The 19,988-nt window shown below is 40.6% G+C and overlaps 1 protein-coding gene across 1 annotated transcript; it reads right to left on the bottom strand.

The window, feature by feature from the left end:
• Positions 1-4,720: 4,720 nt before the first annotated feature.
• RCN1 (reticulocalbin 1) lies at positions 4,721-18,287 on the bottom strand. Its single transcript, XM_068398605.1, has 6 exons — positions 18,070-18,287; positions 13,064-13,257; positions 11,387-11,565; positions 10,775-10,835; positions 7,666-7,865; positions 4,721-6,713 (listed from the first exon to the last, which is right to left on the bottom strand). Exons 1-6 carry the CDS (start codon positions 18,285-18,287, stop codon positions 6,606-6,608), a joined length of 960 nt encoding a protein of 319 aa, XP_068254706.1. The 3' UTR covers positions 4,721-6,605.
• Between the last annotated feature and the right edge of the window lie 1,701 nt (positions 18,288-19,988).

The raw sequence follows: 19,988 nt of genomic DNA, 5'->3' as shown, positions 1-19,988 counted from the left end.
GAAACTGAGTAGGCAGCCTTGGAATAAAATCATGAGGTTTGATTGTTAGCTCAAGAAGGTATCCTAAAATTTTAACGGTTGCGCAACTACACTGAAGAAAGACCAATGCAGGAAACATCTGCTTCACAAGGTGCTGGTTTGACTAAACTCTAGTATAAACTACTGCATTTATTGTCTCTAGGTAAACACTACTCTGTAGCCCACAAGTATACAAATACTTTTCTTGAGTTCACTTTTAAATATTTTTGTAGTAAGTTAAATATGTGAGGGCAGTGAGACACTGGCACAGGTTGCCCAGAGAAGCTGTGGCTGCTCCTTCCCTGGCAGTGTTCAAGGCCAGGTTGGATGAGGCTTTGAGCAACCTGGTCTAGTGGAAAGGTGTCCCTGCCTGTGGCGGGGGGGTGGAACTAGATGATCTTTAATGTCCCTCCCAACTGAAACCATTCTATGATTCTATATTCCAACTCAGTATAACACTAAATCTGTTGTTCCAGGATAGACATATTTTTGCTAATGAATATAGATGGGAATATGGAATAACACACTCTTTAATCTCTTGCATTTGGTTTCTTTGTTTAACTATACTTTGCTGTATCCAGTTTGGAGCAGATGTAGTAGTTGTGAAAACTTCCTTTCTTGGGCATAAAGCATTTCAAAGTTATCAGCGACTTGAGGAGGTTTGGGGATTCCCAGAAATGTTATGTCTATACTGTTAACTGAATTTAAAATTTGAGGACAAAGAAAGAAAGGGAGACTCAGGCTAAGGAATTGATGCAAAATCTTCTGAATGAAGAGCAAGAATGGAGAAGAGAAGCTTTTGGTTTTGTTACATTCTAGGACACCTCTCCAGCTACTCTTTTCTCTTCATTTCTGCTGCCTGTGGAATTCACTTGTGAATTCACCTTTGAAAAAAAAAGTCCTCTCAGTGATTTTAAAATATTTCATCTAAATGTTACCAATTAAAAGTTTCAGGAAGTTTTAGCTATCTGAATTATCTTGCACTTCTTTATTAGATGCATTCCATTGCTTTCTTTTCTGTGTCCCAGAAACCAAGGCCCTGTGAGATGCAGTGAAAGCAATGTCAGCAGAACTTCAATTTAGCTGAATTTAAAGTTGGTGAGGGGGTAAATTGGGAGTAATTTGGGGGAATATGTCTAATCTGTGAATCTAGTCAATACTATTTTTGGTATGTCTGTATTATCTTACAGTTGATCTAATGTTAAAAGCCCCCTCCCCCCTTTTTTTTTTCTTCCTGAAACATTAAATCCAAACAGAAGATATGTCCTGAGAAGTCCTGAGAACATCATGCTCTTGGGAGCTCAGCAATTGACAATAATTTTTTTTTTCTTTTCTTCCTAGGTACTGTGGCCTTGATACCAACTTGTTATCTTGAATCACAGTGGTGGGATTCCTGGTGCCTAACACAGCGTTCGTTATCATGCACCCATCAAACGTCCTCAGAATCCAACAGCAGCCTTAGGTGGGAGAAGATAGTGCATGCTGGAGCAGCCTATTGAGTAGCTTTATTTTTACACTTTATTTTTACTTAAACCTCAGTAATCTGTTGGGTATGAATGCAGCATCTTCAGCGATGGCTGTTTCTTGGGCAGTGCTGTACTAGAACTGTTTGAGAATGTGGCATGTGCTATGGGATTATCAAGTCGTGTTTCTGTGACACCATCCACAAAAGCACCAAGGAGCCTTACCGAGGATTTTAAGGTATGTCTTCAAAAGCTATACTAATTTTTCGTTGAATTTTTGTACCCCATTGGTCCGACGGACTTTCATGTTAAAGGTTATCAGGTTGTTCCCACAAAAGGAAAAGATTTCCCACTTAACTGTGAAGGCATCTTGACGCATATCTAAATTCTTGTTGGTATGATGAAACATGGTCATTTCTAATGTATGTGTCACTCTTAATTACTATTCAGATTCAGTATCATGACATGACTTGTTCTATACAGATATCCTAGAATTTCAGGTGTGTGGTGGTTTCAGACCACAAAAGTGGCCAACCTCACAAATGTGAGGCCAACTATAAAACACTTAAGCAAATACTAAAACTTCAAATGCTAGCTGATCACATCATATTTGGACACTTTATGATTACGAAATAAATTTTTCCACAAGGAAAATGACAAACATGCAGTATATGAAACAGCTCTGGAACTCTGCTGCCCTCACCAGAGCCAACACTTGTGCTGAAGATGGATATCCCTTAATTATCAATAGGAATAGTAATGCATATACATGAAAATTGTATTCTTGTCACTGGCATAGTGAAGAGCCGCTCCCATCTGTTAAAGATATTTGACATTATCCTCTGGAGAGACAGAATGCAGGTGTGAAATTGCCTGTTGTATCACATACACGTGTATGTCCCTTGTACAGTATTTCATACTATGGGAAAGCTGGTACCTTCTGAGGTTGCTTTGAAATTCATCATGTTTGGAATAATCTATACAGCACTTGAGTCTGAGGGACATCAGTCTTACTGGTGCCTGAAACTTCCGTGGAAAATAATCCTAAATTATTCCTTTGTAATTAGTGAATACGGTTAATATGCTCCTTGCTGGACATATTAAATGGAATACTGCACATACTAAATTGGAGTGATGAAAAGAGAAGGGCACTGCTTATTAATGTTGGATGCTTCCAAGAGTTTGACCACAAGACAAGACAAGTTTTGCAAAATCTTTGGCCTTGAAATGTTTCCTGTGGCTCCTTCTGCCCCCCTGTAAAACTAGTTCCATTTGCTAATAGTAACTTACTGTCTAGTAGTGATGCCACCATTGCTCAGTAAAATGGCTAAGTTTACTTGAACAGACCAGTAAAACATTAGACGCTGTCTTCCATGAACTAGACTTATGCTTTAACTATCCTACATAAGTATGAATCAGTCTATATTCCTAAAGGTTAGTGTTCAGTAGTGGTAGTAAGGAGATCAAGTTCTCCCATTAACTTCACTGGGATCAAGATCAGCTTCTGCATTGCAAATAGTAAAGCATTATGCAACTGTTGTAAGATACTTGTGTAAGTGTAATTAGATCAGGATGAGCATTCTCCTTTCCTCAGGGAGTTATGTACAGTACCTTGATTGGAATAGGAGACAGATTTAACCTGACTGAATCATTAAATGGAAATATAAGACAATGAACATTAGCCACTTAGTTCATTTCATAAATTCTAATAATTAAAACTGCATGTGCAATAATAATGGGTATTCCAGATATCTAAGAAAAACGCACCTTTGATATGTTGTGGCACAGGCATGAAAACATGTAGTTAATGGAGGATCTATGTAATAAGAGTTACCGTACAGAACCTGCAGTTGGAAATACATAAACACGTTTCCCAACAGAATTTCACTACGTCACAATTCGTTAGGAAAATTGGCAATAACTGAGAAGAAGAGCACAAAATGGATTTTCATGTTACTGGGATGAAGTATGGCTCCCAGCAATTAATGGTTTTAGTCCTATTAAGCAGATAAATAATGCTATCTGACATTACAGTATTTCACATTACACTAAAATTTTGTAACATTTGCTCATAATATGACTTGAAATATGTTACCTAGGAAAAAAATGTTATCTCTGGAACAGTCAAACCCCATTAGAAACCTTAGGCTTGAAAAATCACAATGTTAACGGTTATATCCCCTAGCAAAGGTTTGCTGTCCTTAAATAGTGTTAACTTTAAACCCAGAAGCTCTAGTCTCTTTTGGAGTTACTCTTCCTTAGTGCATTGAGCTTGAAAGGAAAATTTAGTGCACAAAATGTACTATGCAGTACTGAATTTGGCAAATGAAACACTATAAAGAGCTGTAGAAAGAAGAGGGTCGCCTTTAGAGTGAAATCACTTCAGTGATATTTATGTTCTCTAAAAAATATTTCTATATTGTTTTATAAAAAAGCTCCTAATCTTAATATGACCCCATTACTCTTACAGTGATTGATAAATAATTTATTTTAAATCTCATTCTAGTTGGCATGTTTGCCTTTTTTATAGCTGAATATAGTCTACCTGAGTACCATTCTTTTTGTAAAAAAAAAAAAAAAAAAAAATACTGTAACATACTATGGGTCTAAATTTCCAGTTCCTGTTTGCATGAGTAACTCCTCTGATTTCAGCATTGTTACTCATGTAAGTATAGTTTTGTACTGGAAAATGCCCAATGTGTTCCAAGCATTAATAGAAACCCAGAACAAACACTGGAACATGATTTCTCTCTCATTTGATGCTAATTCTATTCCAAATTCATTGAGTAACATGGAAGAAAATGTGATTGCTTGTCAAAGCTCAGATGCAGATTTTTGTCGGGACAGAATGCAGTGGATTTGGAAGTGTCATGTTTAGCTGAAGGCAATGATGCTTAGTGTCTCAGCACCCAGCTACCACTGACTTTCAACAAGAGTTAGCAAACAATCTTCCCTTGGGCTCCAGTGAAATCCTTGGCTTAGATCCAATCTGAGCTGCAGTTTCACTTGCAGGAAATAAGCTTTTTTTGAGGTCTTTTAAGGTATTGTTTCCTGAAACAGCAGAAAATAATCTGAGTGCAGAGAGAGTACTGCAGTTCTGTTACTAAAATATAAAAATGTTAAATTTTAGTATGAAAGTACTAAAAAAAAAAGCCTCAAGATTGTTAGGATTATTGAATACAATAAACCTTTCCAAATCCAATTCATAAACAGAACAGATAATCTTTTACATGTGCCAAGATACAATTTTATTATTTCTCAGATAACACTGCATTTATTTAACTTGAGGGTACTGGAAGAGAAAAATCAGTTCACTTATGTCTCATGACATTTGTCCTACTGTACGTTAGTGGAAGAGTTACGGACTTTTCAGAGACATTGCTGGCAATGTCATAAGAAGTGCACAGCAAAAGCTTAATAATTGTGCTAGCAAGAACATGTAATCTCTGCCAGATTTTGATATCTACATTTAATTATCTTCAATTGGAAAATGTAAAATATTTCACCAGAGTTCTTATACGACCTTATAAAAATGACAGTGTTTATGGACATCACAGTTCTGCATTGTCTCATGATGATTTTCACAAATATGTTAAATTGCTGAAGTATATCACAACCTGGGAGTCTCAAAGCTCCTCTCTGGATGGTTGTGTGATCACCACTGTGTACACCAAACCTTCAAGAAACTTCCAAGCAAACTGTGTTGTGGAGCCCTGATCTGCTAGTATTAGTGTTCAGAACAGGTTCTAGTGATAGCTATAGCAACCATGTAGATGGGACTTCTAGCTTTTCCTTTTTTTTTTTTTAATGAGGTGAGGAAGAAACAGTTGGTGCCACATATGCAGCTGCTGTTTGCAGATGATCATTCAGTGCTGCAGGAACTGCCAATAACCCAGTGCTTTGGGAACTACTGGCTTTAAAGGCTTGGTTCCTGCTTTCATATCATCTCTCTCTGCTAGTCTGTGTTAGTGTTATTGCACCTTCATAGTATCAAAAAGAAGTATTGGTTTTATTGTTCTTATTTTAAAACCAGTACATTTAAAAACCACCAAACTTAGATAAGTTTGGTATATGAAAATATACATGTAATAGCTCACAGTTATACAGTAAAAAAGAAAGCACCTGTGTGGAAAGCTTACCCCTTTCTTTAGGAAGAAAGCTGTCTTCATGTAGTTGCTTCAGTAACACATATACGTATATACACACAAAACCAGAGCTTTAGAGACATAAATCTGTCCTCTTATGTGGTACAGAAGGCCCAGAGGGGTGATATGTCTCATTCTTTCTCCATCACAGAATTGCTGCCATTCACACTGTGTGGACAAGAGTATAGCTTGGGTAAAGTGCGAAAAGCGTGAGATAAATTATGCTCCATGTGGCATAATTCCTCCCAGGAAACAGCATAACCAACAGCCCACAAACAATTCTATGTTATTCTGTGGTGAGAAGGAGTAGCTGAGGAATGCTGGCACAGGGTGTTGGGTCACGTGTGCTGTCTCTGCACTGTGATGGAGGTTAGAGAGAAGGGCCAGTTGTACATGTTGCACTTGTAAAGCTATGAACCAGAGGGCTGCTGGATACCTTCTTCAGCACCTCTGGCCCAAATCGGGAGAAAAAACACTGTGGAGAAAAAAGGTTGTGGGTCATCTTGTGTCAAACCTTTTCTCTGTATAGGAGGGTCAAAGTATAACTCTAAATTGTTATATGCTATTAAAAAAGACAACTAAATAACTTAGTCTGCTTAATCCTTTCTAATCCTAACTGCATTTAACTATAGTAAAAATGGGTATTTGAAGAAAACATTTCACTGTTAAAGATCCTTGTAATTACGTTTTAGAAGTGCCTTTTCCAGATCTTTTCTAATCTATTAAGAAAAGTTACCTTTTTATTTTTTCCCACAATAAAACTGTAGTAATTAGGTGTCGTCTTTAACCATGTGAAAAGAGTAAAAAGCTATTTCTACGCGGTTTCTGAGGTAATAAGCTGGCATGTTAAAAATATATTAATGCAAGTCATTCGGTTGCGAGTGTGCCCCTTGCCCATCTTCCCCAAAAAGAGAGGGTGGACATGGTGATTTCAGTATAGTGGAAAAAAGGTCTGTGGCATACTGTTTGGTACACTGTATCATAGTTCATCATGGTTTCTTGTGAGGTCCTCCCCATAATTAGTAGCTTGACTTCCAACGAACATATTCCAGTTGTCTAGAACCTCCTCTTTTGTTAATTTTTGATCCTGGTGGGAAGAAAATAAAATCTCTGTAAGAACATTTTCAAAGCTAAGTAAAAGACACACCAGCACAGACTTACAAGAGCCTTGGGAAACAGACAGTTCTTCAAAGCAGCAGACTGCAGGTTCAGGAATCATTGTAGCTGTGATGATGAGTGAAACCTGGACTCCAGTGGAAGACAGAAATCGCACTGGCTTCAACTGGGTCAAACTGCTAATTGAAAGTTCTTTGTAATTAACTCACTGCCAAACAGTATATGGGTTACCTGGTATGCAGTGTTGCACTGTGGTTTGGTTTTACTTTCCTAACAGTAAAAATGAAAATCCTCTGGTGTATTTTGTTGAAGATGGTTGCTTATGTTAGCAAGTTACACACTGTCTGCGTAAAAGTGTTTTGGCTTTTCAGGTTCCAGCTTTGCTCACATTACACTTCTGAAGATCACCATCTGGGATCTACTGAACTATTAATCTCCCACGTTAGAGGAAGCGGATGCACTGAGCCAGTCTTTAACTCAAAGGTGCATTTGATTATAGAAATGCAGGTTTTTTGCTACCTCCGATGTAATGTATCTTCAATTTTTCTCTCGCGGCCTAAATTAGCATACAAAAACCATGACCACTCTTAAAAGGAAAAAGAATATTTCTACTGTGTTAAAACTTCCAGGTTTAAGATGATAAATAATTTACCTAATCTAATCAAAGCCAATGGGACTCCTAGAGCTGATAAAATACATTTTACTACTTTTACTTTGTGATTCTAACCCTGCCAACTGAAACTGGCATTGATACATTAACGCAGTAGCAATTCTAGCCTCTAAAACTCCATTAAAGTGTAAGAATAATATTTTTTTCTAATAAGAAAAGACATTAGGAATAATTTCTTACTAGCTGATTTTTTTTAAAAAGAAACACATCAACTTATATAACTTTAAAAAAAATATACTAGAACACTAAGTACCTTGTTTACGTCCGATTCATAGACTAGGTGCCTGGCTTCAGCTAGTGCGTGATCATAGTCTTGTGGGAGAATCCAGTGCTGAATCTCCTCTTTGTCCATCTTTCCATCCTTGTTGAGGTCACGAAAATCTGAAAACTGTTCACGTTCTGTAATCACCCAGTCAGGCTCTGGTCCACCCTCTTCATTTGCAAACATATCGGCTGGAGAGGAAATAAAGATCTCACTCAAGTCATATTTAATTTCCAAATTATGCAGAAACTAAAGACATTTGCACAGTGTTCTTCAGAGGAAGACTAAACTTTTTACTCTTTGCATAGCGTTTCTTTGTACAGAAAATTAAATGTGAGGTGTAAATAGAGTAGCTATGTATATCTTCTCTCAGGACTGTTTCTTCACTGCTGGTGATTCTGTCCATTCTTATATAACCCTTGCATTGTAACTGTGCACTGCTGGTGAGGCTAACATGAGAGGTGACCATGTCCAAAGGCCATCATCCACTGAATTTCAGAATGAAAAAAATTCTTTAAGAATCTGTAGTTAAATAGCAGTCATAAGCTTTAGTGCTGGGCTCAGTCACATGGGGAGAAAGGAACACAGCCAGCAAATATCTTTGTGGGTAAGATCAGACTCCAGCCAGCAGAGCAGTTCAGGGGAAAAAAGGCACAGGGGAAACTTAGGAAAAGAAAAATTGGTAAATGGAACTTGAATGCTTTTGTCCTGCTTTTAGAGGTCTGTATAAGACAAATTCATCTTAATAGATGAGTCCTTTTCTAACCATGCAGTGCTGCAGCACACTCCAGTAGAAGGTATTCTCTATAAAGAAAGACCTGGAGAAGTCATTATGAATCAGCGGTGCATTCTGTGTGAGAAACCACAGGCAGTGCACTTGTCACAGATTGGTTCCTTTGGATGGAGTACCATTTGTGACATTGGATGCACAGATTATGTACATGAGCTGCTCTGTACGTCAGTCCTGTGCTATATTTAAGAAGCATCAGCAGGAAAATGCCACAGTGGCTATCTGTATAGAGTTGGGAAAGTAGCAATGATAATTAATAGCAAGTGATTTCTAACTGTTCTTTACAGCACAGGCCTTCCAAATGATGAGTAGTGCATCCACTTTATCCTTCTGGTCACCGTGGCCAATCAGTTTTTCCCTGCTCATCAGGGCTGCTTATTCCTTAAGCCCTCCACTTTTCTATTTATAATTAAAGCCTGCTTTGTGATACTACTGCTGTGCCTTTTGGGTTTGGTCTTCAAGGATGTGCTAAGGAAAAGTGCACTCCACATGGATGGTCTCAGGGCCAGAGGCTGGCTGTTATCCATAGGAAGTATAAATGTTGGTCTCAAATCTAGGAATAATCTCCTCCCAGCCTTGCAGCGTGAGCGTGTACACTCAGATGAAGTTCTCTATTGGTAGAACTGTCCACAGCGTCTCTGAAATACTCTGTTACCTGCTCTTGCACAGTAAGAATTTAGTTCTCTGGTTAACATGACCATGGATATTTTGCTTTGCTGCTTGTGTAAAACTTAAACCAAATTTTGTAAAAGACAAAATAGGAGGAAGGGAGGAGAAGGAGGCAGGAATTGTTTTACAACCTTCAGCAGATTTCCCCATCAAATACTTGATCTAGAGACCGCAATTTTTGGACTTCTTTTTGTTGTTCTTTATAAACTACCAAAGAAGAGATTTGGTTTTCTGTTTGTTTTTTAACCCCAGCTTGATCAGAAAAAAAATGATATCTGAAAAAAAGGGAGGTAGGAATATTTTAAGCACAGTTCTCCTCAACTCATGAAGAAAACTTCAGACAACACATTCCCTTTCTTTTTTCATTTTTTAAAGTGCAAATTATATTGTTTATTTGAAGCATCTGACATGTCCTGTCAATTTGATTTTTATCATCCTTGCCAATGTGGGGTGATCGTGACTAGAACATTCTATGTTCCTATCTATAGAAGACAAGAAAAACCAACATTCACATGGTAACAAATGTTGACAATTACCTTATAATTATATGTAGGTAATGTCACTGAATGAACTGAAATTACTGTGGAAATTATGCTGCTCTGTTATTTCAGTCATAAATGAATAGCATTCACATTCTGAGGCTAAATATAATTTACAAGGAATAGAAACCCCCTGCCATTAATTAATGTGTGTATATTGTTCCTGATTATATGTGAAGTGATCTTTATAGCACCACTAGAAACAGAAAGATTCATCCAAGTTTGCACTAATGCTTTCCTGGTGCTACCTTCTTGATTTAAAACCCATCGAAGTGAGTGCAGTGGGAAGAAGTCAGCTTTTGGTATCAGCATAATGATTCAAAAGGCTCAAATGTATGATGTATTGCTGATCTCTAGTCCTGCTTCTGTTTTGTCTTCACAGGCCTAAGTGCAAGACAGCAGCTAACTGCCTGGTGTGACTGCAGTTTGTGCAAATTAACTGTGACTGATATGCTGTTGATGTTTCTCATCTTGTTCTTTTTCTGCCACTGAAGTAACGCACAGCTGACTTTCGCACACTTCACAACTTCTTTGAGAATCTTAAATCTTAGTGCTATTTTTACACAGTTCATTTTTAATGTATCTTATATTTCTAGAAGAAACTTAATGGCACCACCATACATATCATTAGAGAAGTATGGGTTCTTACTAATTAAATTAGGAAAATAACTAGTAGAAAAAAGGTGACGTGTCTTTTTTGCAATGTGTGCTTCTCAGCTATTTTGCAGTCAAGTACCCTTCAAACTTGGGAAGAGACTAATTCACTTTCTGATCCTCCTGCATTTCTAAACAATGCCTTCAAAAAGCTGTTAATGTGGTCAAGCTTACAGAGTATGCCTGTCATGAAAAACATTATTCTAGATCCTCTTAGCCCAATTATATGAGAATAAGAGGAGAATCTTATGCTGTAAAGTGTGAGGAACCTTTTGCTGGTGATGTTGCTATCTGCCTAAAAAGAAATTAAACTTTCTGGGTTGGATGGTTGGTTTCAACTAGTTGAACTGGAGCACAGAAACGTTCATGTTGTTACTACTGCTGCAAATTTGAGAGAAGATGGACAAACGGACTGGAGATTATAAAAGAAACAAACCTCAACACTTACCAATGTACTCATCTTGATCCACGAAACCATCCCCATTTTTGTCTATGTCTTCTAAGGTTTCCTGGAAAATAGTTTCGCATTGAATTCATCAAGACAGAACTGAGAATTCTGGCTACTCACCTCTTCGATCATTTCACATTTGAGGCTTTGACCTGCCCTTGTACACAGGCAAATGTACTCTCACTGACTCCAGTGTAATCGTTGTTTATACGATGAATATACAAATATCCTTTCATGTTGAAAAAATTCCCTGCATGAATGAACTGGACACCATGCTTAAGTTTTAAGTTAGGGGCAGATACAAGCTTACATAAAACACTTAGCTGCTGCATGTCAGCATACCCTTCCTTTAATTTTGGTGTAAGTCTGTGCCCCAAGATTGTTTCTTGATTCCATTTAGGAGCTGTCTAAGTGCACTTAACAAGTCTGTCTTATACTGAGAGCTCTAAATCATGTGAATTTCATGAAAGGCATCCCTTTCTGTTCCCCACTTGGCTATTATGTGTATGTCTCTTTCTACACCCTGCATGGAAAGGTTAGAGAAGCATTTCAAAGCTCATCCAAAAAAAAAAAAAAAAGTAAAAATAATGGCATGGGTTTTGATCTGCTTACTAAGACAACGATGTTTTTCATATGCTCAAACTCCTCTGGGTGAAGGAAAGCAGTGAATTCTTCACGAGTGGCAGCTAAGTCTCCATCCAGATCTGCAGTTTTGAATCGTCTTTCATCTCTGGGCAGCATTTTTTTAAAACTGTGCTGATCAGTTGCATCTTGGAACTCTTCTGGATTTTCTGCAAATTAATCAAGACAATCTCAAGACTACATTCCTTTTAAAACGTATTACCACAATGAAGTATCCAAATTTGCTGTTAGAGTCTAGAAATACAAAGGCTTATTGCTAGAACAGCTGCTGTGTTAAAATAGAACTTCTCCTTCCTGTTAAGTTTTAAATTCAGAGGTCAAGCACTTGGTTTGATTTTTAAAGGTGACTTAGTAGTGTATGTCTGACTAAGCCTTCTGTTGGAATCCAAGATAATGGATTTTGCAGTATTGTATATTATCCTTCACAGATTTTTTTTTTTAAATCTACTTTTACAAGCACTGCTTAGGCAGTATTTGGGGTAGATTTCATTCACAGAAGTTTTATTCTTCTTCGGAATCAGTATGATCTACACAACTTTTCAGTTTCAAAAAGCAAGCAAACCAAAGGAAAGTGGTTTCAGAAGCTGGCAGGCTGACTGAAATTATCTAACTGCTACGCCTCTGCTCCAGGGAACCTAACAATTATTTTCAGTTTAAAACAATGACATTTTTTCAGGGTGTTCAGTGGCATAAAACGAATGGTATTCGATACAATTTTAAAAATAGGATCGCTAAACTGACTTCAGACATGAAAAATACTCATAACAATTTCACAATTCACGTGGTGGGAGATAAACACAGTTGAAAAAGACCAGGCCAGGTATCACAGATGGGAATTTTAAGTGTGCATTAACCCAAGACCACAATGTAGTAGCTGTTCTCCAAATCTTGGGGATTACAGAGAGCAAAGACGGAGCTGAGAAGGGCTCCCAGAGATACTGCTGCAGGGATTGTGTGGCTAATATTTCTTTCCACAAATGTAATAAGCTCCATTTTAATCTAAAGTAGACTTTGTACTTATTACTGCTACTGGAAGGTTACTCGAGAAACTGCCTGGATGGTAGATAGATATTGTCTTCTCATTTCCAGTATAAATGGTCAATTAATACCAATTTGTTGTTCTGTCAGCATCACCCTTTAGCTTGTGATCTCTTCTCCTTTCCCTTCATTAACTTATAAAAACCAAAGGGAGAGAGAGAGAGAGGGAGGGAGGGAGGGGGGGGGAGAGAGAGAGTGTGTGTGTGTTTAGCCTAGACACAGCCTAAACTTTTAGCATTTAGACCCTTCAGATTTTAGAGCAACTGAATTAACAAATACTGGTTAATTACACAATATATTATTTTTTTAATCAAAGTACCATTTTTAATGTTAAAAAAATATACATTTGCAACTGGAGGAGACTTTAATTCAGCTTTGTCAGTACATTTAATAATCCCTCTACAAAACCTTCTGTGTGCTGGTGACCCATGTGGAAATGGCTGCAATGAACAACTAAGAAGTGCTTTTGACCTCTAAGCATCTATGAAATCTAATGCAATTTTCAGGACTCCTAAATGTGACACTAAACTCGTGCTAACTGTAAGGCATGAAATCATGCCTAATAATCTCAATAGTCTTTCAGCATGTGATCTGAAAATGTTATCTTACCTAGATAATAACCATATGTGGCCTGTTTGTATTCTTCCCAGGCAATTTTATCGTCCTTGTTTAGATCATAGTCTTTCCAAACTTTAGCCACATTTTCATAGATATAGCGTTTCTGTACCCGTTTAATCCAGTTTTTTAATTCCTCTGTTGTGAGATAGCCATCTTTGTTGTCATCTATTCTATCCACGATCTTCCTGTAAAAAGAGACCAGTATCCTTCAGAGTTGACAGAAAAACAAACTGCATGTCAGTCCAATTTTAGTAATCTTTATCCGGCCCTAATTTTCCACAGCAATGTAGTGAATAAAACTTACAAAGCTGCCCTGCTGGCTAAGGTTTTCTTGCATTTTGCAGATTATCTTAAGGGATATGTCTCTATTCATTATTCAATATTGCTATGAATAATTGAAATGGAACTCGCACGATCAAAATTAGTGAACAAAGTACCTCAGATAATACCTGGATTTCTTAGGTTGTATCTTCTAACTTTGGGGGACCTGTTCTTCACTGTTGATACGGAGTAGCCATGCTGGGCTCAGAGCAGGAGACACTAACTTCACCTCAGGAGAAAGCCTGTACTGCACCTTGCTGGAGGCAACCAAGACAAAAAGCAAGGATTTTGTGGACACCTGCACTTTCTCCTGTGGCTTTCCAGCAGACTGATGCTAGGGGGGAGTAAGTTATATGACTATGTAATGCTGGGCATGTACACCATGTACAGTCTTCCCTTCCATTCCTGTCCCTCCACTTCTGTTTCTTTTCTTTCTTTCCCAACAAAAAGCAATATTGCTTGTGTTGCCAGGAATGCCTGTTACTCACTAAAGCAATAGCTAGTCTGCAGCGGGTCTCCAGTCATTGCTGGCAGCTGGGCTATAAGCTACTGTCCTATGTAAAGATGTTAGTCTCAAATCCTGTTGAAATCAGCAGGAGTGAAGGTACTGACATACTCCCAGGGAAACCTCCATCTTTGAAAAGTTCTGCACACAGCTGAAGATAAAACTGACCTGAAAAACTATGTTTAAAAAAAAAAAAAAAGTAATGCTCTCTTCTACCATTTATGTTCTCTGCAATAAATCTCTCAGGGCATGCCTGTAATTGTTAAATGCCACCAGCTTGGGTCTGAGCTTGTAAAACTGGCTTCTGTCCCAGCTACAGTGGTAGACCAGATGACAAAAACCTTTATCTAAAATAATAACGCAGCTTTAATCCCACAACTTGTAGGTAAGCTTGTCACAGCGTTATTATATTCTGGGCACTGGCCTGTGGGAAGCTATGTCCCCTGCGTCTGGAATGGGGCAGTTAGCACCATGTCTCTTATTCACATCCAGATTTGCTTTAGGGACATCAGCAGTTTTAACCCTTGTATGACTGCTCGCGAGGTACAGGAGCAAACTGTCTGTAGTTGCACTGCACCTAGTTTGGTGACCACCCAGTGGCCAACTTGACATAATCTGATCATTCCCCGTCGGCTGAATCACCATGCCTAAGGACTAGCTATATGTCATTTGTAAGAAGGGGTAAGAGCAGGAGTTGACTTGTCTAAATCTTGACTTGAGATTCAACAGGCGAGCTCCCTAAAACTCCAGGCAACCAAAGGACACAGGGAAAAGTTCTGCATTTTTAAAATATTCTTTTCAGTTCAACATCTTGGTTCTCCACAAAGAAACTGTCCCTGGCCAACTGGAACTGCTCAACTAGTGAAGCAATGTCTTTTCCCAAGTCTTAGTTATGAAAGTGGTAAGTACAGTCAAATAGCAGCAACTTCTGCTGAATTTCCAGCAATCTTGTGTGAGTCTGATAGTATCAGACTGAATTTATAAACATATTATTTCTGAGCTATAGGGGGAAAAAAAAGGGGGGCTTTTTTTTCAGAAAGCAAAGGCATTTGCTTTCTGAAGTAGTAAAATATGAATTAACTGACTGGAAAACCTTTTCTCTTTTGTATAAATCTCATGGAGAATTGACTGCCAAAAGCCCTTTCACTGATATTTCTTTCTACTGTTAAATGTATTAGTTGTAATAAATGATTCTGCTAGTAGCACTTTGGTATTTTTAACACGAAAGGAATCAAGATTGTTTACCAGAAAATGTTTCAGGTCTCTTCCTTTTCACCTGTTTTTATAGGTCCATTGCATCCATGTGCAGTATTTCACTCTGCTTCCGAGCTGAAGATGGGGACAAAGAAGTAAGTCTTGCCTACAGGCTCCCAAAAGTACGGGTAAGAAGCTATTGTACGAACTCTGGACCTCACTTTTTATACTGATAACTACCTGTAAAATGGCTCAAGATCATTCTAAGTTTTGTAGTGGAGCTAATATACAGTGATCAGTCTGAAACGCCTTAGTGCCTTTATTTTAAATAGTTAATTCTCAAATACAGCAAAAATTCAAGGAGCATGTTAACAGACACAAAATGCCAGCTCATACACAGGAATTTACACGCACAAGTGTGTAATACCTGAAAGTTTACTTTCTCCCGTTAACTGAGGTGGGATTACAGTCAGTATTGGTTTCCCACCTCATAATAAAGAAGCTAGAGGGCACATGCAACAGGTACGTACAACCTGCTACTACAGAGATTTAAGCTGCCAGTCTGCAAAGACATCTGGCTATGAAATAAAGTTGGGGCAAGGAAATCATTACTACAAAGTGGCTGAAAGAGGAAGGTTTCCCCTCTGCACCTGATGTGAGTACAACTGTATGCTGACAACCTCTGGCCTTGGCCTGTATAAACAACAGAAATGTTTATATTGTGAGGATCTGTAATCAACTTCTGTGTTCTCTGAAAATGACAGGCCCATCACAAACGACAGGGAGAAGGTTCAGATGACTGCAGCCCCCACTCCCCTCCTTCTTAGCCCATCTCCAGTCCCTTAATGCAGTTCTTGGATGTTGCACCAGGATTATGTCATGCTTCTCCAAAGCCAGGTGAGTTGTGGTCCTGCGCATGGGTGGGCAATGTGTGATTCTTCCCTTGTCAAGTGATCCAGTGGGGAGGACAAGGAGGAGGGATGGAATCTGTCATAAGGGCAGGTGTGCTCCCAGGACATGATACAGTTATGGGCTGGTATGTGCCACAATCTCAAACCAAGATCATACTGTGCAGCTGCTCCTCCACTGAGGCTGCAGGTAGCTGAGTTTGCAGGGCTTTTTCTGCCTACTACCTAGTTCCTTTATGTTTGCTGGTAGAAGGTGAGAGTAGCTTTGCATTACTGCTGTCCAGCCCTGAGATTCCAATCCCAGCATTAGTCATTGGCATGACCAATGTGCTGCCACCCATCCGAAGCAAGGTAAAACGACTTACAAATGCAGCAGCATGCATTACTTTGGTTAGAGCAGCAGACTGTATGTTCCTGTTTTCTCCCAGAAAGCACTTAAAAATAGCTTTTCATTACATTTGTCTTCTTCCTAAAAGCCACTCACTTGCTGAGAAGTGACGCTATTTGTAACCGTCACTGCAGAGGTTGCCGAAAACAAAACTGTTTTTCTCAGTATATCTGATTATTAAACCACAATAAAAAGAAGAAAGTGAAATGTTCTAAAAATCTTCTCTCTCCTCTACCTCCCAGTATGATATCTGAAATTACAAGGTTAGGAAATGCTGAAAGTTATCAAACTGTCTCACAGCACCCCTCAGGAACTACATCTCTGATGTTCTCATGCACAATGCTCACCCCACAATGTAGGCTTTGGTCCTCAGAGGGATGCTTTAGTCACTTCCATTTAAAAGGTTATTGACTGTGGCTGTAGCTTAACATGCTTTTGTCACCTCTCCAAGGTGCACAGTGAGACAGCTAAAAGTTAAGCTTCCTCCCTTACCGAGTTAGCATTTGTAAAAACTGTTTGAAAACAACTCTATTGTTAAATCATACCTCCAATTGAAATATCTGTACTTGTGTAAGCATAGACCAATTTTTAAAAGGCACATCCATTTTAGCGATATGCTTTATGAGAATCTAAGTCATAGATCATGTATGCTGAGAACATGGTTTCTTTTGTTCCTTCTTGAAACAGTGTGGATGAAATTGGTCATTTCTGATAACCACTTCATCAGTTTAGTCACTGAGATACAGGTAAATAGTAGTGACAGCTTCCAGAAGGATCAAGAGGTCAGTCTGTGAGATAACAGTGATACTGCTCTAAGAGCTTATGATGTAACTAGACAGACATACAATGAGTAAGTACCACTCCCTATGGGAGTAAAGGCAAAGTTAATCTTACTGAGAACATGCAGATATTTTAAACTATTTTCTTCTTAGTAACTACATAAAAGGATCTTGCTTTACTGTTAAACTTGGTTCTAATTAGTGATCTGACTTCTTGTAGGTGTAAAGGAAGGAGAAGCAGAAAGGCAACTGTTGCATGGACTGCTCTTGGTGTAAAGAACAGCATGGAAGCGAAAGCAACACCGTAAGACAGTGGGCAAAGACGTCACACGTGGAAGAGCTGTGGGAAGATGCCTCAAGTGGACTTGTAAATGGAGCTGTAAAGAAGAAATGGTTTAAACTTGATTCATGCTAATATGGTCCAGGCAAGTGACCCAGAGGTAAGGAGCTGTAGCAGCAAAGCCCTCCAGCAGTGGGTGAGGTCTGTCCAACACCGGTCACAGCACCACATAGAACAACTCACTCCACCAGGCTTATTGCTGTAGGAGCAGAAAAGGCAGGAGAGAAAAATGCAAAAGTGATGAATTGTTGGTCGCTCGTTCGCACAATCAGTGGAGTGTGAAAGAACTGTAACCCAAGAGGTATCCCGGGCTGTACAGGGCTACAGGGTACTACTACACGGGCCCCTCAAACTGGGAAGGGGCCGGGGGGCCGAAGCGGGGCCGGCAGCACCCAGCGCCCTCCAGCCGCTCTCCCCTCCGTGGGACACACGAGCCAAGGCAGCCCCGCACCGCCCCGCTGCCCCGGCCGGCGGCCGCCCCTCGGGCCCTCCCCCTGCCACGTTTCCGCAGGCCGCCGCGCTGTCGCGACGGGGCGCAGCGGCCCCCGCCCGCCCCTCTTACCCCAGCCTCTCCCGGCTCTCCTCCGGGCTGAGCTGGTCGAAGCTCCGCGCCTCCTCCTTGCCCAGGAAGGCCTCGTGGTCGTACTGGAAGCCCGGGCGGTCTTCGTGCTGCGCGGCGCCGGGCCGCGCCCGCTCCTGCCGCGCTGTCGGCTTGCCCAGGCCGCCCGCCGGCACCAGCAGCAGCAGCGCCAGGCACCACCCCGCCCCGCCGGCCCCCATGCCCCGCCGCCCCGGCCCCGCCGCTGCTGCGCACCGGGAGTCCCGCTGCTCGCACTCCTCCGCTGCCCGGCGCCCAGCGAGGCCGAGGGCGGCCCCGCTCCTCGCACCCGCCCCGCCCCGCCCCGGCCCCGCTCCTCCCCCGGCCGGTGGCGGAGGCGATTGGGCAGCGGCCGCCGGGAGCGGAGCGCGGCCCGGCCCGGCGCCACGTCTGCAGAGCGGGGAGAGGTGCGCGGCCGCCCCAGCGCCGCCGCGGGGCTCGGAGCGGTTTGGCGAGAAAACCGGGAGAGCCCCGTTCGGCGAGTCTAAGCGGGGAACCTGCAGTCCCCCGCCGCCCGTTTGTCATCGCAACGCTCTAAGCTTGTACCGCTAAAAACGCCCGTCAGCACGGAATAGCGGATCGTTTCTGTTCCTCTGTTATTCTGTAGGGTTTGTTCATCCAAAGTACCAGGTTGATGGTTTCTGCTGTCATGCTAAATCGGTTAGGAAGGGACAAAAGTATGATTTTCTGTTTTCAAGACAAGTGACAATAAGGCTACAAGTGGAAAAAAACACCCTGTGGCTCTGTCTTGAGTGTCACAGCAAGCTGATACTGAAAAAAAGGTTGTCAGCACTCTCATGGAGGATATTTACTATAACAGGGTCGCTATCACTGTAAGGGAAGCAAACTCAAGATCCTGAAAATTGCAGGAGAGAGAAAGCCCAAATCATTTAGCATAGAAAAAGGTTTTGTTTTTTCCTTAATTACAATGTATTTTGCACAAGATTATGAAAGTCTTTAGACAGAGGTAATTGAAATTTGCACCTAATGTATTTCCTATCCCTGTTATATCCTTAATTCACTACTAGGGAGGAATGTCATTGTATGCAACATGTTGTATGTTAATGATCCTGTTGCTAAGGGGCCCTGTTTTAAACTATATGACCAAACCGTGCAGATAAGCGTCACCACTGGGGCCTGTCTGTCCGTTGTTACTTTGGACCTGAGGGTACTACTGGTTTCAAATGACAACGTCTGATTTGTCAGCCCAGTCCACAGGGTATATAAACCATATTTATGATGTGGCATTTGGTATATAAACTGTATTTAAGATGTGGCCTTTGGCTGTACCACTAGTGCTGAAATGCAAGATGCTGAACCTGGCTACGGCCTCTCTTCCACTGTTGGTACCCTGGTAGACATCCTTCTGACCTAAACCTCATGTGCAGCTGAGTTGTGCTGGGCACAGGGCTTGGCTGTAATGTCAGCAAAAAGGTGGTGTCAGAGACTTCCACATTTGCTCTTTTCTGCCTTTTGTGACTCATGCAAAGTGTGAACAAGAGCCATATAGGGCTAGCGGTGTTCTTGCCTCAGAACCATTGGTGATAGTAACAGATTTCAAACATTTGAACAGTCAAATATGTTGGTTGGTTATTTACATCTAGACAGAGTGAAGCACTAATGCACCCTTTTAACCTCAGTCACGTGAGCTGCCCTTTGCTTTAGGCACGGACAGACCATCCTCTGGGTGTGTTTGTACGTCCTCAGCTGAGCAAGTGCTGCAGTGCTGTTCTGGTGGGAGCTGTGATACGCATGTGGCAGCTTGAAAATGGTCCAGCTGATCATACCAACTGCGTTTGAGTTTACAAAGCTAGGGAGATGCAATGCTTTTATTGACGTTTTTTATATTAAGCACATACTTGTAAAGCAAAGTTTTCACTAAC

Source organism: Nyctibius grandis, chromosome 4 (assembly GCF_013368605.1).
Source record: "Nyctibius grandis isolate bNycGra1 chromosome 4, bNycGra1.pri, whole genome shotgun sequence".
Lineage (NCBI taxonomy): Eukaryota > Metazoa > Chordata > Aves > Nyctibiiformes > Nyctibiidae > Nyctibius > Nyctibius grandis.
This window is presented reverse-complemented; position numbering and strand designations above follow the sequence as displayed.

Excerpts from the sequence above, each read along its gene's own strand:
- RCN1 (XM_068398605.1), bottom strand. The coding sequence starts at position 18,287 with ATGGGGGCCGGCGGGGCGGGGTGGTGCCTGGCGCTGCTGCTGCTGGTG. Across the intron at positions 13,258-18,069 it reads GAGAGCCGGGAGAGGCTGGG|GAAGATCGTGGATAGAATAG; the intron begins GTAAGAGGGGCG and ends CTCTTTTTACAG. Across the intron at positions 11,566-13,063 it reads CACATATGGTTATTATCTAG|AAAATCCAGAAGAGTTCCAA; the intron begins GTAAGATAACAT and ends ATTAATTTGCAG.